Source organism: Cinclus cinclus, chromosome 3 (assembly GCF_963662255.1).
Source record: "Cinclus cinclus chromosome 3, bCinCin1.1, whole genome shotgun sequence".
Classification (NCBI taxonomy): Eukaryota; Metazoa; Chordata; class Aves; order Passeriformes; family Cinclidae; genus Cinclus; species Cinclus cinclus.
In genome coordinates, this window is record NC_085048.1 from 2451944 (window position 1) to 2475464 (window position 23521).

A 23521-nucleotide genomic window follows, 5' to 3' on the forward strand; every position below is an offset into this window, starting at 1 on the left:
AGCCCATATGAATGGGAATAAAAGGCCACTCTGGATGGGGCTTGGAACAACCTGGAGTAGTGGAAGGTGTCTCTGCCCACGGAACTGGGTGAGCTTTAAGGTCCCTTCCAAACTAAACCATTCTGTGATTCCCTGGTTCTAAAACAAGCACTAGAAAAAGAAGACAGTCAGTTAGGAATTCCTCTCCTGGGATTATTACTCATCCTATCCATGTGGGATCCTGTTAACAGCGTGTTCTTTGTATCTTGGGATCCTGTCAGCTCAGGAGAGAATCCGAGCCTGTTGAATTTCTGACTCCACCTCTCCAAGACAGGATTTTCACACCCCTTTTCCAGGAAGATCCTTTACTCCTTTACTTGGGATTCACATGGATGAGTCTGGAAGAGCAGTAATTACTTAGAAGAGATTACTCTTCCTACCTAGAGAGGATGTGGATTCTCCCTCACTGGGGTTATTCCAGACCCATCTGGACACAACCCTGTGCCCTGTGCTCTGGGATGGCCCTGCTGGAGCAGGGAGCTGGACCAGATGAACCCACTGTGCTCCCTTCCAATCCATCCTGGGATTGCTTAAAAAGATCTGCAAAACCCAAAAGTTGGTTGTGTAAAGACAGCCAACTTGCAGTGAATTTTCCTCCTGCTTGGATAGTTTTAGATGCACCAATAAACCAGCAGAATAAAATATATTGCAGGGTTGTAAACACTGAGCCTTCCGCCTGCTGCAAAACTCAGGTGGATTTCATTCCACAGCTCCCTCTCCTGCAAAAACTCCTCAAGATGCTCTTCCCAATGGTTCATTATTTATTTGATGGTGTGACTGCTTGTTTGGATCAAGGGACAGGGTGAATGTACTCAGGGCATTGTTCCTGCAGCTTTCCCGTGTGCAGCACAACGTCACAGATTTCAAAGGATGATTTAAATGATCTTGAGACTCTCCTGTTGTCTGTTCAGCATCACTCAGCTGCTGCAGGTGCACCTATTGTTCATTAGGATAAAGAAATGTGTCCTTGTTTCTACAGTGGAGAAAAAAAGACACATTTCAAAGGTGAGGGTGATTCTTTAATGGAAATCTTTTAATGCTCCCCATTGTGTGACCTCATAATCCAGCTCCCAGCTAAGATTAAAGCACTAAGGGGACACGATGTGCATAGGCACAGCCTCACTGGAGACACTGGAATGCTGCATCAAAAATTCCCTGAAATCTATTCCCAAATTCTGTGACTGCTGCCCAGAGAAGTTGTGGACTCCCCATCCCTGGAGGTGTTCAAGACCAGGCTGGATGGGGCTTGGAGCTACCTGGGATAATGGCAGGACTTGGTGGTCTTCAAGGTCCTTTCCAACCCAAACCATTCTGGGGTTCTGTGTTTCCATGGAACAAGTGAAACTTGATGTTACATGTTTGTGTTATGATTGATAAAGTAGAAGTCCTTCAATAAATGCCTGTCCAGAAAGTTTTCTTGGAATTTTTATGGCCATGCATATATTCAGTTAAAAGTACTTCATATTAAGAGATTGATTTTGACCCCACACCTAATCAAAACTCAGAGTCTGAATATATATAAGGGAGGTTGACAATATTTTGACAATAAGCAGTTTATGGTTTAAATTCAACTTATTTACCAGGGATAAAAAACCCCCAAATGTCTGAAAGTTGCAGAAAATTCACGACTTCATGAAATTAGTATTTTCCTCAGTACCATTGTAACTCTTGCGTATTTTAAACGCATTTAAATGCACTTCTGCATTTAAATAGCATCATAACATCATGGAATGGGTTGGGCTTGCAACCCCCTGCCCTGGGCAGGCAAATTATGCTCAGAAATATTTCTGGTCAGGTTTCCGTTGAATTTTAATCACTCCTTTTCCTTATCAACTGCTGCTGGTGTGAGACTCCAGTTTATCCCAGAGCACCTCTGTATTCCTTGAGATTTCTATGTCACCTGATTTCTCCAAGAGGGAGCATTGTGCATATGGTGTGTGCATAGAAGGGCTCTTATTTGCTTCCAGTGAAATCTGGCAATAGTTCAGATTTGTAATTGCAACACTTTAAAAATGTAAGAGCACATTGAACTGCATTTGCTTGACATAGACTGGCTTGTAATGGGATAATTGGTTTCTTGATGTAAACAAAGTGCAGACAGAAATAGGATGTTAAGGAAGTGATAAGGTCTAATTATGGATATTTTGGAGCTGGCAGACAGATCCAGGCCTGGTCACCTTCTGCTCTGCACTTGTTAGACAGCAGCACATTCCAGTAATTCCATGGAGCTTTGTTATTACTGTGTTTTGCCTGAGTTGTTGTGTCCTGTCACAATTTCCTTCCCACTGCTTCCAAAGGTTATTTAAAAATTAAACCAGGATCCCCCAGGATTGTCCAGCGAGGTCTCTCAGCCTGTTCCTGAGGCACGTGGGTCTGGGGTCCTTGGAAAACTGAGCTCCTCCAGCACACCCTGCTCTTGGGGGCTTTGACTCCTTCCCATAAAGGTTGGACAGGGCTTGGAGCAACCTGGGATGGTGGAAGGTGTCCCTGCCCATGGCAGGGAGTGGAACAGGACCTGCTTTAATGTCCCTCCAACCCCAACCATTCTCTTCATGGATAAAGGCCTCATTAGGGCAACTTTAGGGCAACTTCCCAACTAAAAGAAAATTATTTCCCTTGGCAGTGGGATGATGTGTGTTCAAGAATGGATAAATCCATGCAGAGTTTCTTTTCGTCCCCCCTGGAACAGCTGCTGGTGGCTGTGTCAGACAGGAACCAATGTTAGGAAATCTTTTGGTCCAGCTAAGTTTTCAATGACTATTTTTCAGCAGAAAAAGAAAATCACAGGGAACAAAGTTTGGCCCCCAAGAGAAACACCTCTTTTTTTTTTTTTTTTTTTTTTTTTTTTGTGTAGACAGTAAAATTAGAACAAGCGAACAAGCAATTTTTCTCGAAAAAGAAGAAAACTTAAAACAATGCTACACATCAGCAGGCATTTTATCTCTGTTTGAAGATAATGTAAGGCTTGTTGATGTTGAAACAGGCGTGTTTGCTCTGACCCAAATGGAGGAGAAATATCCACAGCAATATCATCACATGGTGCAAGGGTCACATTGTGGAAGAAGTGAGAGCCAGAGGGAATGTATTGCAGAAGGGGCTCGTGTCTCTTGTGTTAATTCTCTTTCAACATGAGGAAAAGTGAAGGAAATGTATTAATTGGCTGTCTTTGCAGAGTTCTGAGGCATTAATGTTGTCCTGTTTTCACACAGTGATGGAAAAATAGACACAGCATTTCTGCAGTTCTGGAATGAGAGGAAAAAACCTGGAAGTCAGGGCATAACAAAAGGGAATGGCCTAAAAGGAGGCTGCTCTGTCCCTGAACAAAATAATGTTCCCATTCTTACCTTTGCAGTGTGTTTATTAAAGAAATATACCCTTCCCATTTCCCTTTTTCCTCTCCTCCAAACACTGATTTTTTCTTTTGGTTGCCTCTTCCAGAGGACTGAAACTCAGCCCAGTTCCCAGTCCCTGCTGTGTGGTCCTGGTTCATCATTATTGCAGCCACTGCCTAACCATGGAATACCAGGATGGTTTGGGTGGGAAGGGAACCTGAAGCTCATCCAGTCTCACCCCCTGTCATAGGCAGGGACACCTTCCACTATCCCAGGTTGCTCCAAAGCCTGTCCAGCCTGGCCTTGGACACTTCCAGGGATCCTCAGCTTGACTGGGCAGCCTCAGCCCACCCTCACAGCCAGGAATTCCTTCCCAATATCCCATCCAGCCCTGCCCTCTGGCAGTGGGAAGCCATTCCCTGTGTCCTGTCCCTCCATCCCTTGTCCCCAGTCCCTCTCCAGCTCTCCTGGAGCCCCTTTAGGCTCTGGCAGGGGCTCTGAGCTCTCCCTGGATCCTTCTGTTCTCCAGGTGAACACCCCCAGCTCTCCCAGCCTGGCTCCAGAGCAGAGGGGCTCCAGCCCTTGGAGAAGCTCTATGGTCTCCTCTGGACTCTCTCCAGCAGCTCCACGTCCTTCTGCTGTTGGAGCCCAAGGCTGGAGCAGCTCTGCAGGTGGGGTCTCACCTGGGAGGGACAGAATCCCCCCCTCCCCTGCTCCAGGTACTCATGGTCAGGGTGTGTCCAGCTTTTCCTTCACCACCATCCCCAAATCCTTCTCCTCGTATCATCTTCTTCCTCACAGTCATGCCTGGAGTGAGATGCTCTGGTTTGCTGGTCAAACCTCCAGGGTTTGTTCTTTTTTTAAGTCACTGCCAGGGAATGTTCTCTGTTTAGATTTTAAAGCCTAAGCAGAAAAGCCCTGAACTGAAAATTTACCCATAAACCTTTTGTAAAATAAGGTGATCAAGCTTAACTCTGAAAACATCCTAACTCTGGGACCTTTTGAAATGAAAATCTCAATACTCAGTTTCTCTTGTCCTGTGGAATATCCTGGGCATTGTGCTTTAAATGCTGCTGCTCTGATTTGATGGAATTGTGCATCAGCTTTGTGGGAATGTAAATGGGCAAAGCACTGGGCAAGGAGACCCTGATATAAACAAAATACTGCAGTTCTGTTTGGTCCTCACCAAGGACATTTCCTGACATTTATAAACACTAATAAGGGACAATAAAATATCCCTAACACAAAGTGAAAGCTGTCCTTGATGAGCACAACCCTTCAGAACATCCTTTTCTTTCAAAGGGTCCACATCTCTTTTTCCTTTGGAAAACAAAAGTAATGTGGCCTTCAAACACAATGTCTGTGCTTCTCCATCAGGGAGTTTTTTATGTTAATTTAGGTTTCTTGAGGTAATGGAGAATTCAGCTTTGTGTGGATTTCTGCTTAGAGTGGCTATTGCACATTAAGGAAGATCTGGGGGTTTTTAAAAGTCAGACTGCAGCTTTTTAATCAGCGTCATTCACCTTAAAACAACCTTTTAATTACATTTTTTCGGGTATTGCCACAGAAAGGAGTAGAAAAGACGCAGTTATTCTGTGACTTCTGGGTAGGGCTTGGTGATCAACAGCAGGGATTGTCTTGAAGAAGATAATTACTTTTCTCTTAATCTATATATTAATTTTCAAGATTTAGTAATATTTTATTTATTTGTGGGTTTTACTTATTTTATTTAATAAATTTATTATTTTATTTTCCATGCAAAAAAGGCAGCATGAGCACCTCGAGCAATTGCAAAAGCCTTGCAGAGAAGTAATTCCTTGCCTGTGATAAAAAGCAGTATATCAATGAGCAGGAGGAACATATGCTTGGCATCATTCTGAGTTGGTTTAAGTTGAAAATAGAAGTAAATTATCCTGTTAATGACTGATCAGACTGATGCTGCATTGCAGGAGATATATTTATGTGTGTGTTTGTTTATGTGCTGGGATGGGCACGTTTACTATGGGATTTATCCTTGGATTCCTGCTAATAAAGCACAGAGAGTGTTGACATGGAATAAAACACACGGAGTGCTGATGATTTATTCTGTTCAGCCACGAAAAAAATATGTAAGAGGGTTTTTGGAGGGGGAAAACGGTGCTGTTTTGATCATTTTAGATATACTGTGACATCCACAAGTGTTGTCAGCAGATCCTAATGGATTTATCTTCCCAAGGCTGCTGGCAAAGCCTGGAAATTTTAGATCTGGGCATGTGTGACTCAGTTAAAAATATGGATTACATACTATTGGGTTTTAAGAGAATTTAGAGTTATTTTCCTGATTTTCAGGAGTTTTTCTCACCTGATGAAGTTATTGAAAAAATAGATCATTAGATAACTGTTCCAGATCAAAGATACAAAAATCTTAACTAACTTTAAAAATACTGACTCAGAAATATTCCTGAAAACATGGAGGGCTAAACTGGAGTAGAATTCCAGAATTCCAGAACAGTTTGGGTTGGAAGGGTCCTTGAAGGGTCCATCTCATTCCATTGGAACTGGACCTCCAGTGACTGTCATGGGAGCTCAGGCACCTTTTGTCACATGTGAACACAAATAGTGGGGATTTAAGTGCAGTTGTTCCAAGTTTGCATGAGGCTGGATGGGAAGAATTGCTCCTAGAATTGCTCAGAGAATCCTTTATGTCCCAGTATGTATTTATATAACGATATTTATATTAATGAACATTTTTATATAACGTGTATTTATGTATTAATGGTAGATTTTTTATTCTTTTATTTTGGGTAATGCTCAGATTATTTTCAATGGCAAATAATGCTGGCTGGAACAGGCTCTGCTTTTCCTGGGTGACACAAGTCTTCTGTCTTTAGAAAAGAGTAAAAATTCCGTCATTTAAGAGCACCTTATTCCAGATTTTTATTTTGGAATACCTGACTTTGTTCTCTGCAGGGCACACTTGGGAAATGAAGGCAAAACCACACTTCAGCCACTGGAAGAAGGAAGCAACATGATCGGTTTTTCAAGCAAGATAAGAACTAACCACAACAAAATTTCCTGATTTAAGTTGAATGCCAGCAATTCTGAGACAGCCATAATTATTTGTTTGTGAGCCAGGGAAAACAGCATGAGATATGTCAGGCTTGGAGATAAAATTTATTGGTGTGTCATTGGCTTAAATCCAACATTATGCTCATAAATAATCTAATCCTGGTGTGACATATTCCTGCTTGAACCTTGACTGAAAATTACTGAGAGTCACGTACTGAATTATGCAGAAGCAGACACGTGCTCGAGTTGAGGGGATGGAGCTGGAGTGAAATGCTGGAATGTGTTGGGAATTAGGGATGGAGAGAGGGCAGGGTGTCCTGGTCTCCAAGGGGGTGACACGGAGACTCGTTTGTCTAATGGTCATCCAGCTTTTTTTTACTCTTTTTGGGATGGAAAATGGGATAAGGAATGTTGTTGTCACTGTGTCTGTGCCTCATGCACCGTCAGTCAATGAATTTACACCAGCTCAGGACATCCCAAGGCTCCAGACAATCCCTGTCTCCAATATTCAGCTGCACAGCAGGATGGGATTCACCCAGGTGTTTCTGTGCAATTCTCCTTACAAGACCAGAGAGGACAAATAAAGCAGTTTAAATGTTAGAATGGTGACACTCAGACTCACCCACTGGGATGGAGTTTATCCCTGGGGTAGATAAAGAGGTTTTAATTTGCTTTCTTTTCTGGAGACCAATAAAGCCAAGATCATTTTACTGCGTTAAAGATCTGGGCATGTTTTTGAGATACAGAAGGATTTTTGGTCATTCATGTGGTCTCTCTTCACACCATTGTGTAGTTTGCTGGAGAGCTCTGTGTGAATCTGGGAGCAATTCATCCTGGATAACTTGGACAGCCTGGAGAAGAGAAGGCTCCAGGGAGAAATCTGTGCCCCTTCCAGAGCCTAAAGGGGCTCAAGGAGAGCTGGAGAGGGTCTGGGGACAAGGGGTGGAGGGACAGGACACAGGGAATGGCTTCCCACTGCCAGAGGGCAGGGATGGATACTGGGAAGGAATTGCTCACTGTGAGGGTGGTGAGTCCCTGGCACAGGTTGCCCAGAGAAGCTGTGGCTGCCCCTGGATCCCTGGAAGTGTCCAAGGCCAGGCTGGACAGGGCTTGGAGCAACCTGGGGTAGTGGAAGTTGTCCCTGCCCATGGCAGGGGTGGGACAGGATCATCTTTAAGGTCCCTTCCCACCCAAACCCATCCTTTCACTCCATGATTAATAATGGGAAATAACAATTTAAAGATACCTGCAAATCTTCTTCTGCTGTACAAATTTTGGAAACTCTATAAACATTCCAATAATCACCCCTGACCTGCCTTGAAGTCGTATGTCCATAAAACCCCCCAAAATTCCAAAGGAGACAATCAGTGATGCTGTGAACAAGACAACAACTCATTCTGGATGTGCCTGTGGATATGGGAGATGTGCTTGGGCTCAGGTGTGCTGGATGCAGAGCATGGAATGACCTCTCACTGCTGCCACCCTGGGGCACCACAGCTCTGTCCCCATGCCTGTGGAGTTATCCCAGCCTGGCTGGACAGCTGCGGTTATCCAAACACGTTCCCACAAGGATCTGTGGCAGAGGCTCCCCAAAATCCAGCTCAGGGTTAGAGGGGCTGTTTATTGCAGCAGGACTGTGCTACCACAGCCCTTCAGCTCATTCTCCTGCCAACCACAGCTAGAGGGTTTTTTTTTGGGGGACATCTAAGGAAACCATGGATCTGGAGAGCTGCAGGTCATGGACTTTGCGGTGAGTGATGGCAATTCCTTTGCTGAGCCATTGGTGCCACTCTGCCTAAGGGTTTTTTTATAGTTCCTTTATTTCCAGTGCTGACAGTCCAGGTTTTTTGGGAATGATTGTGCTGCATGACGGGTAAATGACTAACCACATTAATATTTGGCCTCTGTCTGCCCCTCTGGATATAAATTAGTTTTTCTCTAACAATCTCCTCTGGTATTTTCTTGAGTAATTATCTTTTGTTTTTTTTTTTTTTTTTTGGGAGATGGGTAGGATGAGTTATTCTCTTTTGCAAGTGAGAACTCACCGTCATTTCATTGGCTTGCAACAGATGAGAAGATAACTCTTGGAACTCCCATATTTCCATTAAGGACAGCTATGGTTCAAAATAGATCCATTTGAATGATCTAGTTGCACTTGGAAGGCATTTATTGGTTTGGAAAAGGCTTAAGGGGAAAGAAGGACGAAAGGGCTGCTTGTTGAATTGCTTGTTATTTGAATGTAATTATTTTTTTGCTCCTGAGCAATTATAGATTGTAGGTTTAAATAATTGTCAGGGTGCCTACAGCTTTCTATTGTTGTTGAAATCTAAGGCTACGAATATAATAAGGAATATGAGATTACTTTTGCTGAATGTGGCTATGGTAGTTCATTTAACTCAGCAATAGTCATCAGAAAAAAAGGAAAGAAAAGGCAATTTTTCTATTCCTTGCAGTAAACAAACCTTGTAAACAAGTTATTATTTTCTGCAGCAAGGCCCTAGAAGTGATTCCTATTTTGCTGGTAACAAAACATGGCTCTTTGCTTTTATAAGAGTAGAATATATTTTGTTTTGCTTCTCTCTATCTCAAGCTCCCCAAGGTGGCTTGGGAGATTAGAGAGATTTTCACAAGACAAGGGTAAGGCTTGGTTGTTATTGCAGAGATGGATTTATATGAAATGGATTACACAGCCCTGATGACATCTCTTATTTTCTGTGTATATCAAGTTCTACTTGAGTACTGGAGCACTAAAGTGTGGCAAATGACCGGGGATGATCTGAAATGAATCTCTGCCAAGCGCTGGAATGCTCAGAGCGAAGGAAGATCACAAAATGATTTGAAAGCCTCAAATCAATGGCTGAACTAAAGATGTGATGCTTTGCAATGAAGCAAATAATCAGCTTGATGATAGGACTGTGTAGCTCTATCTCAATCTCTTCACCATATTATTGTAGCAGCGGTTCTTTTTATCCCTAACAGACTTTGGAAACATAATATATTATGAAACTGCTCTCTTCTTTAAAGAACAGAGGAGAGTGGCCAGATTGAGGCATGATTTGTTCTTTAGTGACTGAATCCCTGGGTTTCTGCTGTGCTCATTCAGATTAAGGTGCTGCACCTGGGTTGGGGCAGCCCCAGGGATCAACCCAGGCTGGGGATGAAGGCATGGGGCAGCCCTGGGAGAAGGACTTGGGGGTGCTGGGGGGTGAGAGCTGAATGTGACTCAGCCCAGAAACCTCAGTGGGCAGCAGGGGAGGAAGGGATTCTACCCTTCTGTCCAGCTCAGGTGAGACCCCACCTGCAGAGCTGCCTCCAGCCCTGGGGTCCAACAGCAGAGGGACCTGGAGCTGCTGGAGAGAGTCCAGAGGAGGCACCAGGATGAGCAGAGGGATGGAGCAGCTCTGCTGTGGGAAAGGCTGAGGGAATTGGGATTGTTCAGCCAGGAGAAGAAATGGTTTAGGGTGACCTAATTGTGACCTGCCAGTACCTGAAGGAAGCCTGCAAGAAAGCTGGAGAGGGACTTTGGAATAAGACCTGGAGCAGCAGGACAGGACGGAATGGTTCCAAACTGAGAACAGATTTAAATTGGATATTTGAAAAGAACCCTTCCCTGTGAGGGTAGTAAGATCCTGGCACAGGTTTCCCAGAGAAGCTGTGGCTGCCTTTGGATCCCTGGAAGTGTCCAAGGCCAGGTTGGATGGGTTTGGAGCCATCTGGGATAGTGGAAGGTGTCTCTGACAATGGCAGGGGGTGGAACTGGATGAGTTTTAAGGTCCCTTCCAACACAAACCATTCTATAATAAGTTTTGATTCCATTTTTGGAACAATTCAGGGTTGTGCTAAGAACTTCTGATGCTTTTATTCATAACATTTTCATTGCTCAAATGGTTTATTTGGTAAGAGAAATTAGAAGGAGTAAACAAATAGTTCAAGGAATCAGATTTTTGACCATAAACTTTGACTTTTTTTCTGTGTCCTTGAGACACTTCAGGCAGCATATTTGTGGCCAAGAAATATCAGGTGCCTACAGGACTCCTCGAGAGGACTCTTTAATGGATTAGACATGAAACTGAAGCAATTTTAATCCCAGCACTTTGCACTTTGGACTGATTGTTCCTGCTTTGTGAATAGCTCTTCTTTCCTGCAGGTCAGATCCATTTGTGGTGCAATATTGCTTTGGATGTCAGTCAGTTTTTCATGGAAAATGCTGCCTATTGATCCCAGCCACAAACATTCAATCAGCTGCATTCCCAAATCCCCAAACATGAAAGGGAACAAGCGTTTATTGGTTTTCCCTTCCTGAATTTTACAGTTTGTGTCAGTTTGCTTTGATGTTTATGGAATGTAGAAATATGAATGACCCTGTAAATAGAAAGAGTCATCTTTTGGGGATGTTGCTGTTTTGTTCTGCATTTGAATCCAGAATCCAGAACAGTGGAATTCAAATCTGTGGCAAAGGCTTTATGTGTTGAGGGTGTGAAAATAGCAATACCACTAATGATGGAAATCAGCTTCAGAGAGAAAATCTTTTGGAGTTTGAGTTCAGCCTTGAATTCCCAAAGCCTCCCCCTCATCTTGTTTTTCCCAGTACTGTCCAAACATAATGGGATTGATGATTTATACAAAGCCAAGCAGACAGATTTTAGCTCACTTTCATGAATGAAACTTGATCTAATGTACAGAGTAGACTGGACCTTGACCTAGTCTAGAGAAAGAGGTGTGGAATGAGATTGGCTTTAAGGTCCCTTCCGACCCAAACCATTCTGGGATCTGTGATGTTTCCATGATCAAAGACCAAAATGCACTTTTTAAGATTGCAACCTTCAGGAGTAAGACATTGAAGTGTTTTTGGATCAATTCTCTGTTTATTGTTAGACATTTCTGATTCCTGTTCTCTAATGCCTGATCATCAGAGAATCATGAAGTATCTTGAGTTGGAAGAGACCCACCAGGATCATTGATTGAACTCATGGCCTGGCACAGGACACCCCAGCAATCCCACCCTGTGCATCCTTGAGAGCATTGTCCAAACACTCCTGGAGCTCTGGCAACCTCGAGGCCATGACCATTCCCTTGACTTATCCCAAGTTTTAACAAAGAATACAAACCAAACAAAATATGGGAAGGAAGAAGTTTGAAAATAAAGTTTTATCAAGTGGTGTTTATCTTACTCAATAGACACAGAACCAGAGAATCATTCAGGTTGGAAAACACCTCTCAGATCATGAGTCCAACCTTTCAGTCACATGCAAGGCATGAAAAAGAGATTTTTAACAAAGACCTGTAATTGGGATCCTTTGGTATTTTTCCAAAAATGATTGTTTTGCTTTGGCACCACTCATACCTCAATTGTGGAGTATTTAAATAATATTTAATATATTATAATTTATATGAGGCTTGATTGTTTGCAGTGATTTCAAAAAAAGTCTGTATCCCAAGATTAAGGAAAAAGAGAGGGAAGAACTGACAAGGCTCTTGGCTTTCTTTACTCTCACAAGTTCTGCTTCTCTTCCTGGAAAATGGATTATTGAGATTCTGAGCATGCAGATCCATAGTGAAGTGCTGGAGGGTCCAGGTGCTGCTCATGGGTGGAAATTGAGGTGCACCATTGTTCTCTTGGCTCTGCCAAGCTTGGGGAAGTGTCATGGGCACAGGGACATTCTGGGCCAGCTCTCAAAGGTGACAAAGTTTGGCCTCTGCTGCTTTTCCATATTCTCCTTCCAGTGTGTGATGAGAACCTTTCAGGTCACCAGAAATGATTTTTTGGCTGGGCTGTGTCTTCCAGTCTCTGGGAATTAGAGGCAAGTTTTTCAACAGAGAATTTTGACGATGGCATTTTATTATGTGGAGTCGCCAGAAAGGAGCTTTGTGATTTTCAGGACAAAAATGGTTTAAATATTCCTGCTTTTTGGGTGGGAAAGGATATGGAGGCAGTGAATAAGGGCACCTTGGGAAGTGTTGGGATTCACTGACTTGAGTCTGTCCCTGCTCTCTGCTGGTTAAGCTCAAAATTACATTGAAATAGGAATATGTGAAACCTCTTGTGTTCTGCCTGGGAAGTTGAGAGCGACTGTGCTTTGTGCCTTATTAACATTCTGGATATTGGCTTCAGCTTTGTTTGAATCCTGTTGAGTTTGTATTATTTATAGCTTGTAACATGCTTAAGGATGGGTTTGATAAACACATTTTGCAGTAGTTTTCTGTATCTCCCCATTGCTTTTCCCAGTTTGAGTGCCGTTGTCTTCAAGGGGTTTTTTTTCCCAAAGTCATCCTTCTGACACATTTCCCATGCTGAAAACATGGCAGTTTTTCTCTTGACAGTAAAATATTCCTTCCCTCTGATGATAATCTGCTTTTCCTTTTGCAATAATCTGTTGTGCAGCTTTTATCCAAACATCCATTCGTACACAAACACGTGCCCACGCCCGCGTCCAACGTCAGCAGCCACAGGCAGGAACCAATTTCCTGGGCATTTGTTAATTTGAATGAACATGAGGCTTCTGCTTCTCCTATGGAAAAAATAAAAAAGAAGCAAACCCAACAGTTTCCCTGGGAATTCATGCAGTGTGAACAGAACACATCTTGGCAAAATGGTGAGCCAAGAAATTCCTCTTTAGTTGCTCTGTTAGGCAAACTGCATTTTAAATTTCTTGCCCAGGGCTTTGTTTGACTTGCCCCAGGCAAGCTGTTCAACATATTTATCAACCCTGTTGGAGCATTAGAGCCAACGCTCATTGAGGAAGATCATCCTCTTAATGCCATCTGTCATCAGCAGTTTTATTTCTTTCAGCTCAACTTGTTCTCTATTTCCCCGTTCCCCCCCCCATTCCTCCCAACCATTTCTTAGCTGATTATTTCCCAGTGATCTCAAATATTCTGTGATTGCTCAGATATTCAGGGGCTGCTGGATCTGAAACCCCTGAGGGTATCAATAGTACAATTTTGTTTTAAATCCTGATTGATAACATTAATCCTATATGGATCCAGATGGCTGCCAGAGCACCCTATGTGTCTCAGTGCTGTGCAAAAGATGAGAGTGCATTTCAATCTGACTCTGGAATTCTTTCCAGATCCTCGACAAGAACTTGAAAAAATTCAGAACAAAGGCTCTGGGGTAGTTTCATGCTGTATTTTTGTCTTCAAAACATGGCTTTGATAATTTCAGATTTTCAAGCCCTTAATAAGAGTTGTGCAAGTGCACAGACAATATCAAAGTGCTCAACAAAGCTGTATCTGCTCACTTCCCAAGGGATTGGAGATCCAGTTTGCTCCTGGATTTATGTCCACAATCAGAGTGGAGCCAAAAGGACTGACGGGATTATTTCCCTCTAGAGAACAAAAATTAATCTTTTGGGAATCTGGTGCTATGGAGTTACTGGTGCTGTGGAGTTACATAAAGTCAACAACAATTATGGTAGCCAGGTGAACATCCACTGTGTGTAAACTGGATATGCTGGGTATTCTCCTGGGTTTCTAAGACATTTTTGTCTGATTAGCCAAACAGGGAGATCATGGACTCACAGAATGGTTTGGGTGGGAAGGGACCTTAAAAATCATCCAGTCCCAACCCCTGCCATGGGCAGGGACACCTCCCACTATCCCAGGTTACTCTAAGTCCCATCCAGCCTGGCCTAAGACACTTCCAGGGATCCAGGGGCAGCCACAGCTTCTCTGGGCACCCTGTGCACACTCACAGCCAAGAATTCCTTCCCAATATCCCATCCAGCCCTGCCCTCTGGCAGTGGGAAGCCATTCCCCGTGTTCTGTACCCTCCATGCCTTGTCCCCAGTCCCTCTCCAGCTGTCCTGGAGCCCCTTTAGGCTCTGGAAGGGGCTCTGAGCTCTCCCTGGATCCTTCTGTTCTCCAGGTGAACACCCCCAGCTCTCCCAGCCTGGCTCCAGAGCAGAGGGGCTCCAGCCCTTGGAGCATCTCTGTGGATCCCTCTGGGCTCTCCCCCACAGATTCTCCAGAGATCTGCAGGTTCCCATCACAGCTTCCTTGCCACCTACTTGCCCATGTTTTTTGGGGAGGAAACACAATGGTGCTCACCAAGGTCTCATCCTGACCTTCCACAGTGAAGCCAAGGTCCTCTCTTCAGCCTGACAAGTTCTAAGAATTAATGATCTCCACGATTTCAGAGCACAGAGCATCAATATGCCTTTGGCTCTGTGCTCAGAAGTATCAGTACTTGGACTGTCTTCAATCAATCAGCTGTACCAACTGCTCTCCACAGTTTTTTAGGGAGGAAAATGCCAATCACACTCGGCATTTGGCTGAAATGTATGGAATGAGCATTATTCTATAGGGATAGAACTTGCCGAGGCACAATTTATTCCTTCCAACTGGGGAGGGATGGGGTGGTGGAGAAGCAAAAAAATTCAGTTCAAAGCAGCTGAGCATTTCCTTCTCCAGATTTTATAGAGCGAACAAAATCAATCGTATTCAAAATCTGGGCCAAGTCCTGTGCTGGCCAAGGGAAGCAGGATCCTGGCAGCTGTACCTCCAGCTCCCGGAGATGCTGGCTCGGGCAGGAAGCTCTGAGGTGGCCGGTGGGATGTGCTCTTGGCTGTCCTTTGCTGCCTCAGTGTATAGGAGCAGCCTGTGGCTGGATCCTGTGGCATTGGAGCAGCTGGCACAGCCACTGCTCCCAGGGACTCAGAGCAGAGCCTGGCACGAGAGGCTTTCCTCTGTCTGGAAAGATCCTGTCCTGCTCCTTTCCTCTCCTTTCGTTATTGGGAAGAGGTTTCCAGGACTCTGCTCTTTGTTCTCTCAGCACGTTTTCTTATATTTAAAGCTGACATTTCCCCCCCCTCCCCACCCCACACACCCCTCCCAGCTGGTGGAATATATCCCGAAATCCTGCTAACAGAAGGAGGAGCAGAATCCATGTCCTTTGCAGTTCATCTTCCTCAGCGAAGCATTGCTGGCATGGGAACAGCTCCTTAATCTGCTGCATGGAAAAGTGCCTTGGAGTGTGGGTGTAGGGATGGCAGGCAGTGGGCCAGGAGAGGCTTGGCATGCCAAGGAAATAAAGCATTCATTCTTCAAAATATGACAAAAAAAAAAGGAGGCTTCTGGATGTCCTGTTGGACTGCTGGGAAGGCAAGGGAGAGGGAAAGCTGGGAAATAAAGCTGGCAGGAGGGAAAGGTCAGTGGGGAGTCAGGTGTGTCTGCACCTGATGCCATCAGAGAAGGATATTCCACAAAGATAAAGGACAAAAGGCGTTAAAAAAATATTCCACAAATGAAAGAATTGTGCATGTGTACATTATGAAAAATGAAAATTGGCCAGTATACAACACAATGGACCCACTGTAGTTTCTTTAAATAAATTGAATAAATGGGAGGCTGGGAGTCCCAAAGCTTCCACCCAGCTCTGGAGTTAATGGATGTTAATTAGCACAGAATAGGTGCAGCTTGTGAGACTGGAGTTTGGATCAGGAATACCCTTCTGATGCAAATTTGCTGCCTGTGCTCATTTGCATAATGGAATCATAAATAGGAATTTACATCAGGTAATCTTTGTGGAGACCAAGGATCATTCAGATATGATAGGAACAGGCATTGGAAAAGAGATCAGAGCAAAGGTGAGGAAAGGTTTCCTTTGGAGATGATGGAGTTCCTTGTGGGACTGGGGGAAAATGTCTGGAATGTTGAATAATTTTCAAGTAAGTTTTCCAGTAGCTTTTTTGGTGCTCTTTGATGGCTTCTGTACACAGTACACACACACACACACACAAAAAAAAAGGAATTAACAATATTACAAGCTGTGCACATTGTTATGAGGATAGATAACTTTGGAATTAGTAATTTTGTCTGGGATTCATCTCTGCAGCACAGAGTCCTACTGAGCTTGTCAGGGTGGTAATTTTCTATGGACGTGGAAGAGAAATAGGCAACTATCAGACACAAATCACTGCATTTTGGGAGATTTGATTCAACTTCAGATTCAGAGACTCTCGGGGCTTTGTAATGTCTGTGTCTGGCATAGGGACTGGTTTCTCCTGCCTTAAAATATGCAAATGGGATGCTCTGGTGAGACCCATTGGGAGCTATGGGATCCCCAGTATCAGGTGGACATGGAGCTGCTGGAGGCAGTCCAGCAGCTCCAGCAGCTCCAATGGAGCTGCTCCAAGGGCTGGAGCCCCTCTGCTCTGGAGCCAGGCTGGGAGAGCTGGGGGTGTTCACCTGGAGAACAGAAGGATCCAGGGAGAGCTCAGAGCCCCTTCCAGAGCCTAAAGGGGCTCCAGGAGAGCTGGAGAGGGACTGGGGACAAGGAATGGAGGGACAGGACACAGGGGATGGCTTCCCACTGCCAGAGGGCAGGGCTGGATGGGATATTGGGAAGGAATTCTTGGCTGTGAAGGTGGGGAGGTCCTGGCACAGGTTTCCCAGAGAAGCTGTGGCTGCCCCTGGCTCCCTGGAAGTGTCCAAGGCCAGGTTGGACAGGGCTTGGAGCAACCTGGGATAGTGGGAACGTGTCCCTGCCCATGGCAGAGGGTGGGATTGGATCTAATGTCCCTTCCAACCCAAACCATTCCATGAGTTCCATTTTCCATGTCCAGGAGCGTTTTCCCTGCCCTTTCATGTGTCTCTCCCAAATTCTGTGTCATTTATGTCAGCCATGTGCACACAGATGTCCTGGATATCCTCAGGCATCTCAAAGTCTCCCACATGTCTCCATTTAGGCAAATAAATGAATCCCTGGAAGTTGAAGCTCCTGTGCAGCCAATGGAGACCTGGTCAATGTGGTTAATCCATAAAGCTGCTCATCCCTGCGAACACCTGGGGTTCCATTCTGCTCTGTTTTTCTTGGAATATTTCATTTTTTTTTTGTCTCTAAGAATGGGGTGCTTATCTCTCTTATCAGAGTAGCACTTTGCTTTCATTATTTTATAAGAATATTTCAGCCTATGCTGACTATTTATAAGGAATATGCAAATTACAGGGTTGCCTATGGAAACACAGGGTCCTTGGTGACAAAAAACCTTGTTCAGAGGATCTATAGGAGTATGGATCCATAAAGAGAATAGCTGGAGAAAATAGATGTGCATGCTGGAAAAGAATATAGATTCCATAATTTAATCCCCAATTGTTCGATTAATATTTTTCATAGAGATGCTTGAATGTTTAAGATTCCTGTCTGAATCTGTTTGGGTGTGAAGTTCAAAACCAGAAAAAAAAGATATTAAAATACCTTTTGAATCCCCAATTAAGAGTCAGTCAAAACCCATCACTATTCCTGTTTTTGTTTTGCAAATTAGCAATTAAAAAGTGACAAATGTCTTCAGTGCTTAAACACTTTTCTGCAATACCCATTATGTTCAAATAAGATTTTTTTTTTTTTCTGGGAATTTGAGTGTGTTTCCCTGTATTTTCTTTTTTTTCTTCCTCTTAGGAATGCCTCTGGAAGCTCCCTCTGTAACTCCAAAGTTGGACTCACTTCCCCAGTACTGGGGATTATGCAAATCACTTCATGAATAGTTTAAAATCACATTAATGTTTTTAAGTTTTAAATTATAATATGGGTGGCTTATTTTGTTTTTATGGTTCTTTTCCTCCTTTTTTTTTGTACTATTTTTTTCCCCTCTGTGTTTTTATTTGATAATTTAAATTTATTATTTAAATTATTTATTTATTCCATTTCCTTACAAAGCAGTAATAATTAAAGGAAGTAAACTGTTTTTTTTGGTACTACATAACCATGTGAAACCTTGAACTGAAATTATTTCCCTGTTTTGGTAATAATTGTCCATATTAACCATGGCTAGAGGCAGCCAATGCTCTGGAAACCAGGCACTCCATGAGCTCACGTGTCTAATTCTGGAATATTATGTGGGATTTTATTGTTAATATTTCTCTCCTTATGACAATTTCTCTGTCGAACGTGGCACCACTTTAGCAGAATAACAAACATCAGCTGAATGGATTAATGCTGGGGAAAGCAATTTAGTGCTGGATTGTTGTAAATGATGTCTCTTTACCAGCAGGTTGTTTTATTATGACAAAGATTTCAATTTTATCTGTTCTCAGGGATGGGAGGATTTATTGTTCGTGTGAGGTGGCAGCGCACTTGAGAAAATGATGAGAGTGGTTCTTCAGGAGAATAAAATCCCTCTCTCTCTCTGGGAAAGGGTGGCTCAATGAACTCGGGCATCAGCTGGAAGAGGGAAAAAAGGGAGGAGCCCTTGATAGGGACACAGGTCACTGGTCAAATCTGCAGAGTCACAGAATAGTTTAGGTTGGAAAAGCACTCCAAGATCAAGTCCAACTATCCATCAGCACTGCCAAGGCCACCACTGACCCATGTCCCCAAGTGCCACATCCACAGGGCTTTGAAATCCCACCAGGGATGAGACTCCACCACTCTCCTGGAAAAAGGGGTCAGAGACAATTATCAATGAGAGAATCCAAAATAATAGTTATTGATCAGGTCATTGGCCACAGCCCTGATGATCAGGGATTTCAACAGCAACACTAGGGATTTATTGAGCACTAAAATATTAAATAAACCACTAAGAACGAGCATTTCTGCTTTGTATTTGAAGTTAGGGCTGTATCTGAACTCAGACCTGAGTTTGGGTTGTCTCCTTAATCTTGGGTTGCTCATTCACACTCAGGTGCTGGCCTAGGAATATGATGTGGAAGAAAACGTGGGTCTGTACTATTCCTTGGCATGGATGATGTTGCTCCTTGGCCACCCCTCAGCATGTTTGTCCAGCCAGTGGTAGATTGATAAATTGGTTCCAGAGTCATTCCTGCAAGAGCTTCAGCCTCACCTGCTGCAGGCACAGCTGGGATTTTAGGCAGCTGGAGCTCAGACTTCCCTTGAAAGATTAAGGATGCAAAACACCGAAGTATTAGAGTTGGGCAGAAGTTTATTTTCCACGTATCTCATGCAGATCCAGACTTGGGATCTAAGGAGCAAAACCAAGTTAAATCATCCTTGGGATCAGCTTCATACAGCCTTGATGAGCACAATTCCATGGGAGTTCCGATGGCCCCTCTGCTCTGGAGCCAGGCTGGGAGAGCTGGGGGTGTTCACCAGAGAAGAGAAGGATCCAGGGAGAGCTCAGAGCCCCTGCCAGAGCCTAAAGGGGCTCCAGGAGAGCTGGAGAGGGACTGGGGACAAGGCATGGAGGGACAGGACACAGGGAATGGCTTCCCACTGCCAGTGGGTGGATTAAGATGGGATTTTGGGAAGGAATTCCTGGCTGTGAGGGTGGTCCCTGGCACAGGGTGCTCAGAGAAGCTGTGGCTGCCCCTGGATCCCTGGAAGTGTCCAAGGCCAGGCTGGGTGGAGCTTGGAGCCACCAGCCTGATTTAGGTTAGGAACCCAAGTCTAAGAGTTCTGGTTTTCTCTGTAATCAAGGGACCATAACTTCAATTTCAACATCAGTTTGTCTCTCCTGCAGGAACTGTCCTCAGGAGCTTCCTGCCTCTTTCCAGGATCTCCAGGAGCAGCTTTGGCTCTTAATTCCTGCAGCTTGCTTAAGCATCTGAATTAGAAATCCCAGTTCTGTACTTTAAGTTGCATTAAAACTTAAATTTGAGGGTAATCTCTGAAGGTTCAAAGAAAGAACATCGTGAGCCATCAAGGTTGGAGGAAGGGCTGCTCCGTTCTTCTGGTTTTGCTTTGAAGGATCATTTCTGTGTTTTTTTAACCTGTCGTATCTGCAGTGTTACCAGGAGAAAACTCTCATGGATCACTTATTTCTGTGTATATAGAAATAGTGTATTTAATATTTAGTTTATTTTTACTGCTGTTATTTAAACTGTTTTAGAAAGGAAATATTAACAGGATGTTATCATTGAAAAGGAAAATTCATTGTTCCAGCTTGACAATACTGGAATCTCCATGACATTCTAAATAAATAATTTAATAAATAGTCCCTTAAACATTTATTTAACTAAGACATCAGACAACTGTCGGTGTGTGGTGGTGTTTGTTCTTTAATTCCTTTAACCAGAAGAGGTTTTAATTTGCACCCTTAAACAGTCTGATGTCCTTTGAAAATTGGCCATGGGGGTGAATGGCTACAAAAATCTTGCCTGAACATCAAATATTTCAGTGCATGAATTGTTAAACTGAAGCATTTTTCCCTTTATATAACATATAATATAAGCCATGATTGCTGCCACCTCTGCCTGAAAGCAGAAAATTAAATAACTGTTTGCCATTAATACAAATTATTGTGTTTTGACAGCTTCCTAATCAGCTCAGGTAAAAATGGTGCTGCACAGATAGCACGATTACATTGTAAGGAACTTTTTTTTGGTGTGTGCATGAGAATTCTCCTTGTTTGGGCCTTCAAACCCTTCCAAGGTTTGCCCTCTGTGATAAATTGATATTCAGAAGCATAAATCAAGCTGTGTTTGAGTCGTGCTCTGATGCAGAATGGATTTCTCTTTATAGTTACCCTATAAATAAACTTGGAAAACACTTGACCAGCAGGTGCTGCCTATGGATGTTCCTTCCACTATGGCCTGTATCAATTAATATGCAAATGAGTGATTGAGTATTGGCAGATTTTGACCTTGCAATGTGTATTTTGTCCCCTCTTCAGGTATGGGCTGTTTCTGGGGAGCTGAGAGGAAGTTCTGGAGGCAGAAAGGAGTCTACTCCACTCAAGTGGGTTATGCAGGAGGACATACCCCAAACCCTACCTACAAAGAGGTGTGCTCAGGTGAGTCTTTCCACTTTGCTTTTTAAGGATTGGGAGTGGAATCCTGAATTATGAATGACAACAGAGAGTGAAATGAGTGACTTCACTGACTAAGGAGATTTGGGGTTAGCTTTAGGTCCTACACTGTGCTGAAATCTATGGATGCCCATCCTGTTGCTATCTCCTAATAATTGATGAGTCAATGTATGAACAAATATTCTGTTCTCATTAATAACCTGTTATTTTTTCACACAATTCAGCTCACAGCATCCTGTCATTTCCAGGCCAAACCCTTGCATTTATTTTTCACTCTACACTACAAAACCCCAACACAGTTTCTTTTTGCAATCTGAACCACAGAATCCCTGGCAGCCACCTAATGCTGCTGGTGGAGAAAATCCTGGCTTTCCTGGACTCACTTGGAAGTTTTCCTTTGGTTTATTTTCTTGTTGACATTTTTATGTCAAATGCTGACACTGGGGCTTGTTCTTAGTGACAAACTCTACATGGGCTTCATGGAATGGGTGTGAAAACTGACACAAACAAATAATGGACACTTGAAGCCCTGTGCAGAGGTGCTGCAAGGCAGCCAAAAAGGCAGAAACTTGCTGGAAGTCGTGAAAACTGGGAAAAGGGATGACTTAAGGTGGAATGGAATGGAATGGAATGGAATGGAATGGAATGGAATGGAATGGAATGGAATGGAATGGAAATACAGATAAAAATAGAAATGGAAATGGAAATAGAAGGGAAGGGAAAGGAAAAAGCAAAGTGAAAGGGAAAAGGAAAAGGAAGGGGCAATAGAATTAAATTGGAATGGAATGGAATGGAATGGAATGGAATGGAATGGAATGGAATGGAATGGAATGGAATGGAAAGGAAAATTATTTTTCCATTTTATGAGGGAAGGGAAGGGAAGGGAAGGGAAGGGAAGGGAAGGGAAGGGAAGGGAAGGGAAGGGAAGGGAAGGGAAGGGAAAAGGCAAAAGGAAAGGGGAAGAAAATTAAATTGGAATGGAATGGAATGGAAAATTATTTTTCAATTTTCTGGTGACAACCATACAGAGGACAATCTGAAAAAGCCTTCTGAAGGGTGTGTAGGATTTGGAGCTATTTTCAGTGCATTCCCCCAGTACATAAATACACCATTTTTGGCCAGCATTAGACAACCCAGGATGTTCATTCAGCACCAAACATCTTTTCATATTTTGTGTACAGATGTTCAGAACAATTCTGTTCCTCTGTATATTCATAAGCTTTTAGAAATCTGCATAGCTCAAGTGGCACTGAAATCAGAAGGGAAGAACTCTGCTGTTGTTATTCATAAACTGGGGATGTACAATTACCATATAAAATACGCAGCTAACGATGATTTCCTTAAAAACAGAGTCGTTTATAGGCTTGTGGTTCAGGCTGTTCACATGTGAGCAGGTCATTTGGGTTTGCTTTCAGTTGTTTTTCTTTGTTTATCTTCAGTGACTGGAATGTAAGGAAAAATAAAACATGTCTGGTTATTACATGTTATTAGTTACAAGTCGGAGATTTAGTGAATTAAACCAATTTATAATCTTGTCAGTTCTCATCTTTCTGAGGCATTTTCTCTCATGCACAAATCACAGTTTCTAATAATTGCAATTCAGTATAAAAATGTGCCACACAGACTTTGTTTCTGCTCTGAGTTACATAAAATATTTGTCTGTGAAGTTGTTTCACATCTCTTCAGCAGCAAATTCATGTTTTTCTGAGGAATACTGGTGTCTCTTGCTTAAGAATGAGTCTTTTGAACTGATTCTTCCATATTGGATTTCCAGTTCTCCTTAAAATGTCTTGGCTTCCAAAGGTCACCTGGAAGGCTTCTAAATAGCTGATGGAAAAGAGTGGAGAAAGGGAAAATTAATTTCTTGCTCTGTTACCTCCTGTTCCTGTGGTCAGCTGGTGATCTCCCAAGTTAATTCCATGAACCCAGAGCAGGGTGGTGGTTGGGACGTTGTTATTAAGGGTGGAAGGGAGTGCGGAGGGTTTGGTGGGTAATGTGGGTTTAATTGTACATTTTTGTGCATGAACTGTTGATATTAAAGGCAAAAGTAGGAAATCTGGTGGGAGTTTTTCAGGAGTCGTTGATGGCAATAGAGAAAAAAATGCAGTATTAGAAAGTTCTTGGCTTCTCAGATTTGCCTTTCTCTAAAAATGCAGAATGTCCTGTGACAAATCATCAGCATGTTCATGGAATCCTGGAATCTTGGAATGATTTTGGGTGGGAAAGGACCTTAAAGCTCATCCACTCTCACCCCCTTCCATGGGCAGGGACACCTTCCACTATCCCAGGTTTCTCCAAGCCCTGTCCAACCTGGCCTTGGACACTTCCAGGGATCCAGGGGCAGCCACAGCTTCTCTGGGAAACCTATGCCAGGGTCTCATCAACCTCCCAGGGAAGAAT

General features: G+C 43.3%; 1 protein-coding gene across 1 annotated transcript in view; it reads left to right on the forward strand.

The window, feature by feature from the left end:
• MSRA (methionine sulfoxide reductase A) overlaps positions 1-23521 on the forward strand; it is a 233517-nt gene that overhangs the window by 84450 nt on the left and 125546 nt on the right. Inside the window, exon 3 of the mRNA XM_062488383.1 lies at positions 20987-21106. Coding sequence (XP_062344367.1) covers positions 20987-21106 — 120 coding nt within the window. The remainder of the gene's footprint in view (positions 1-20986; positions 21107-23521) is intronic.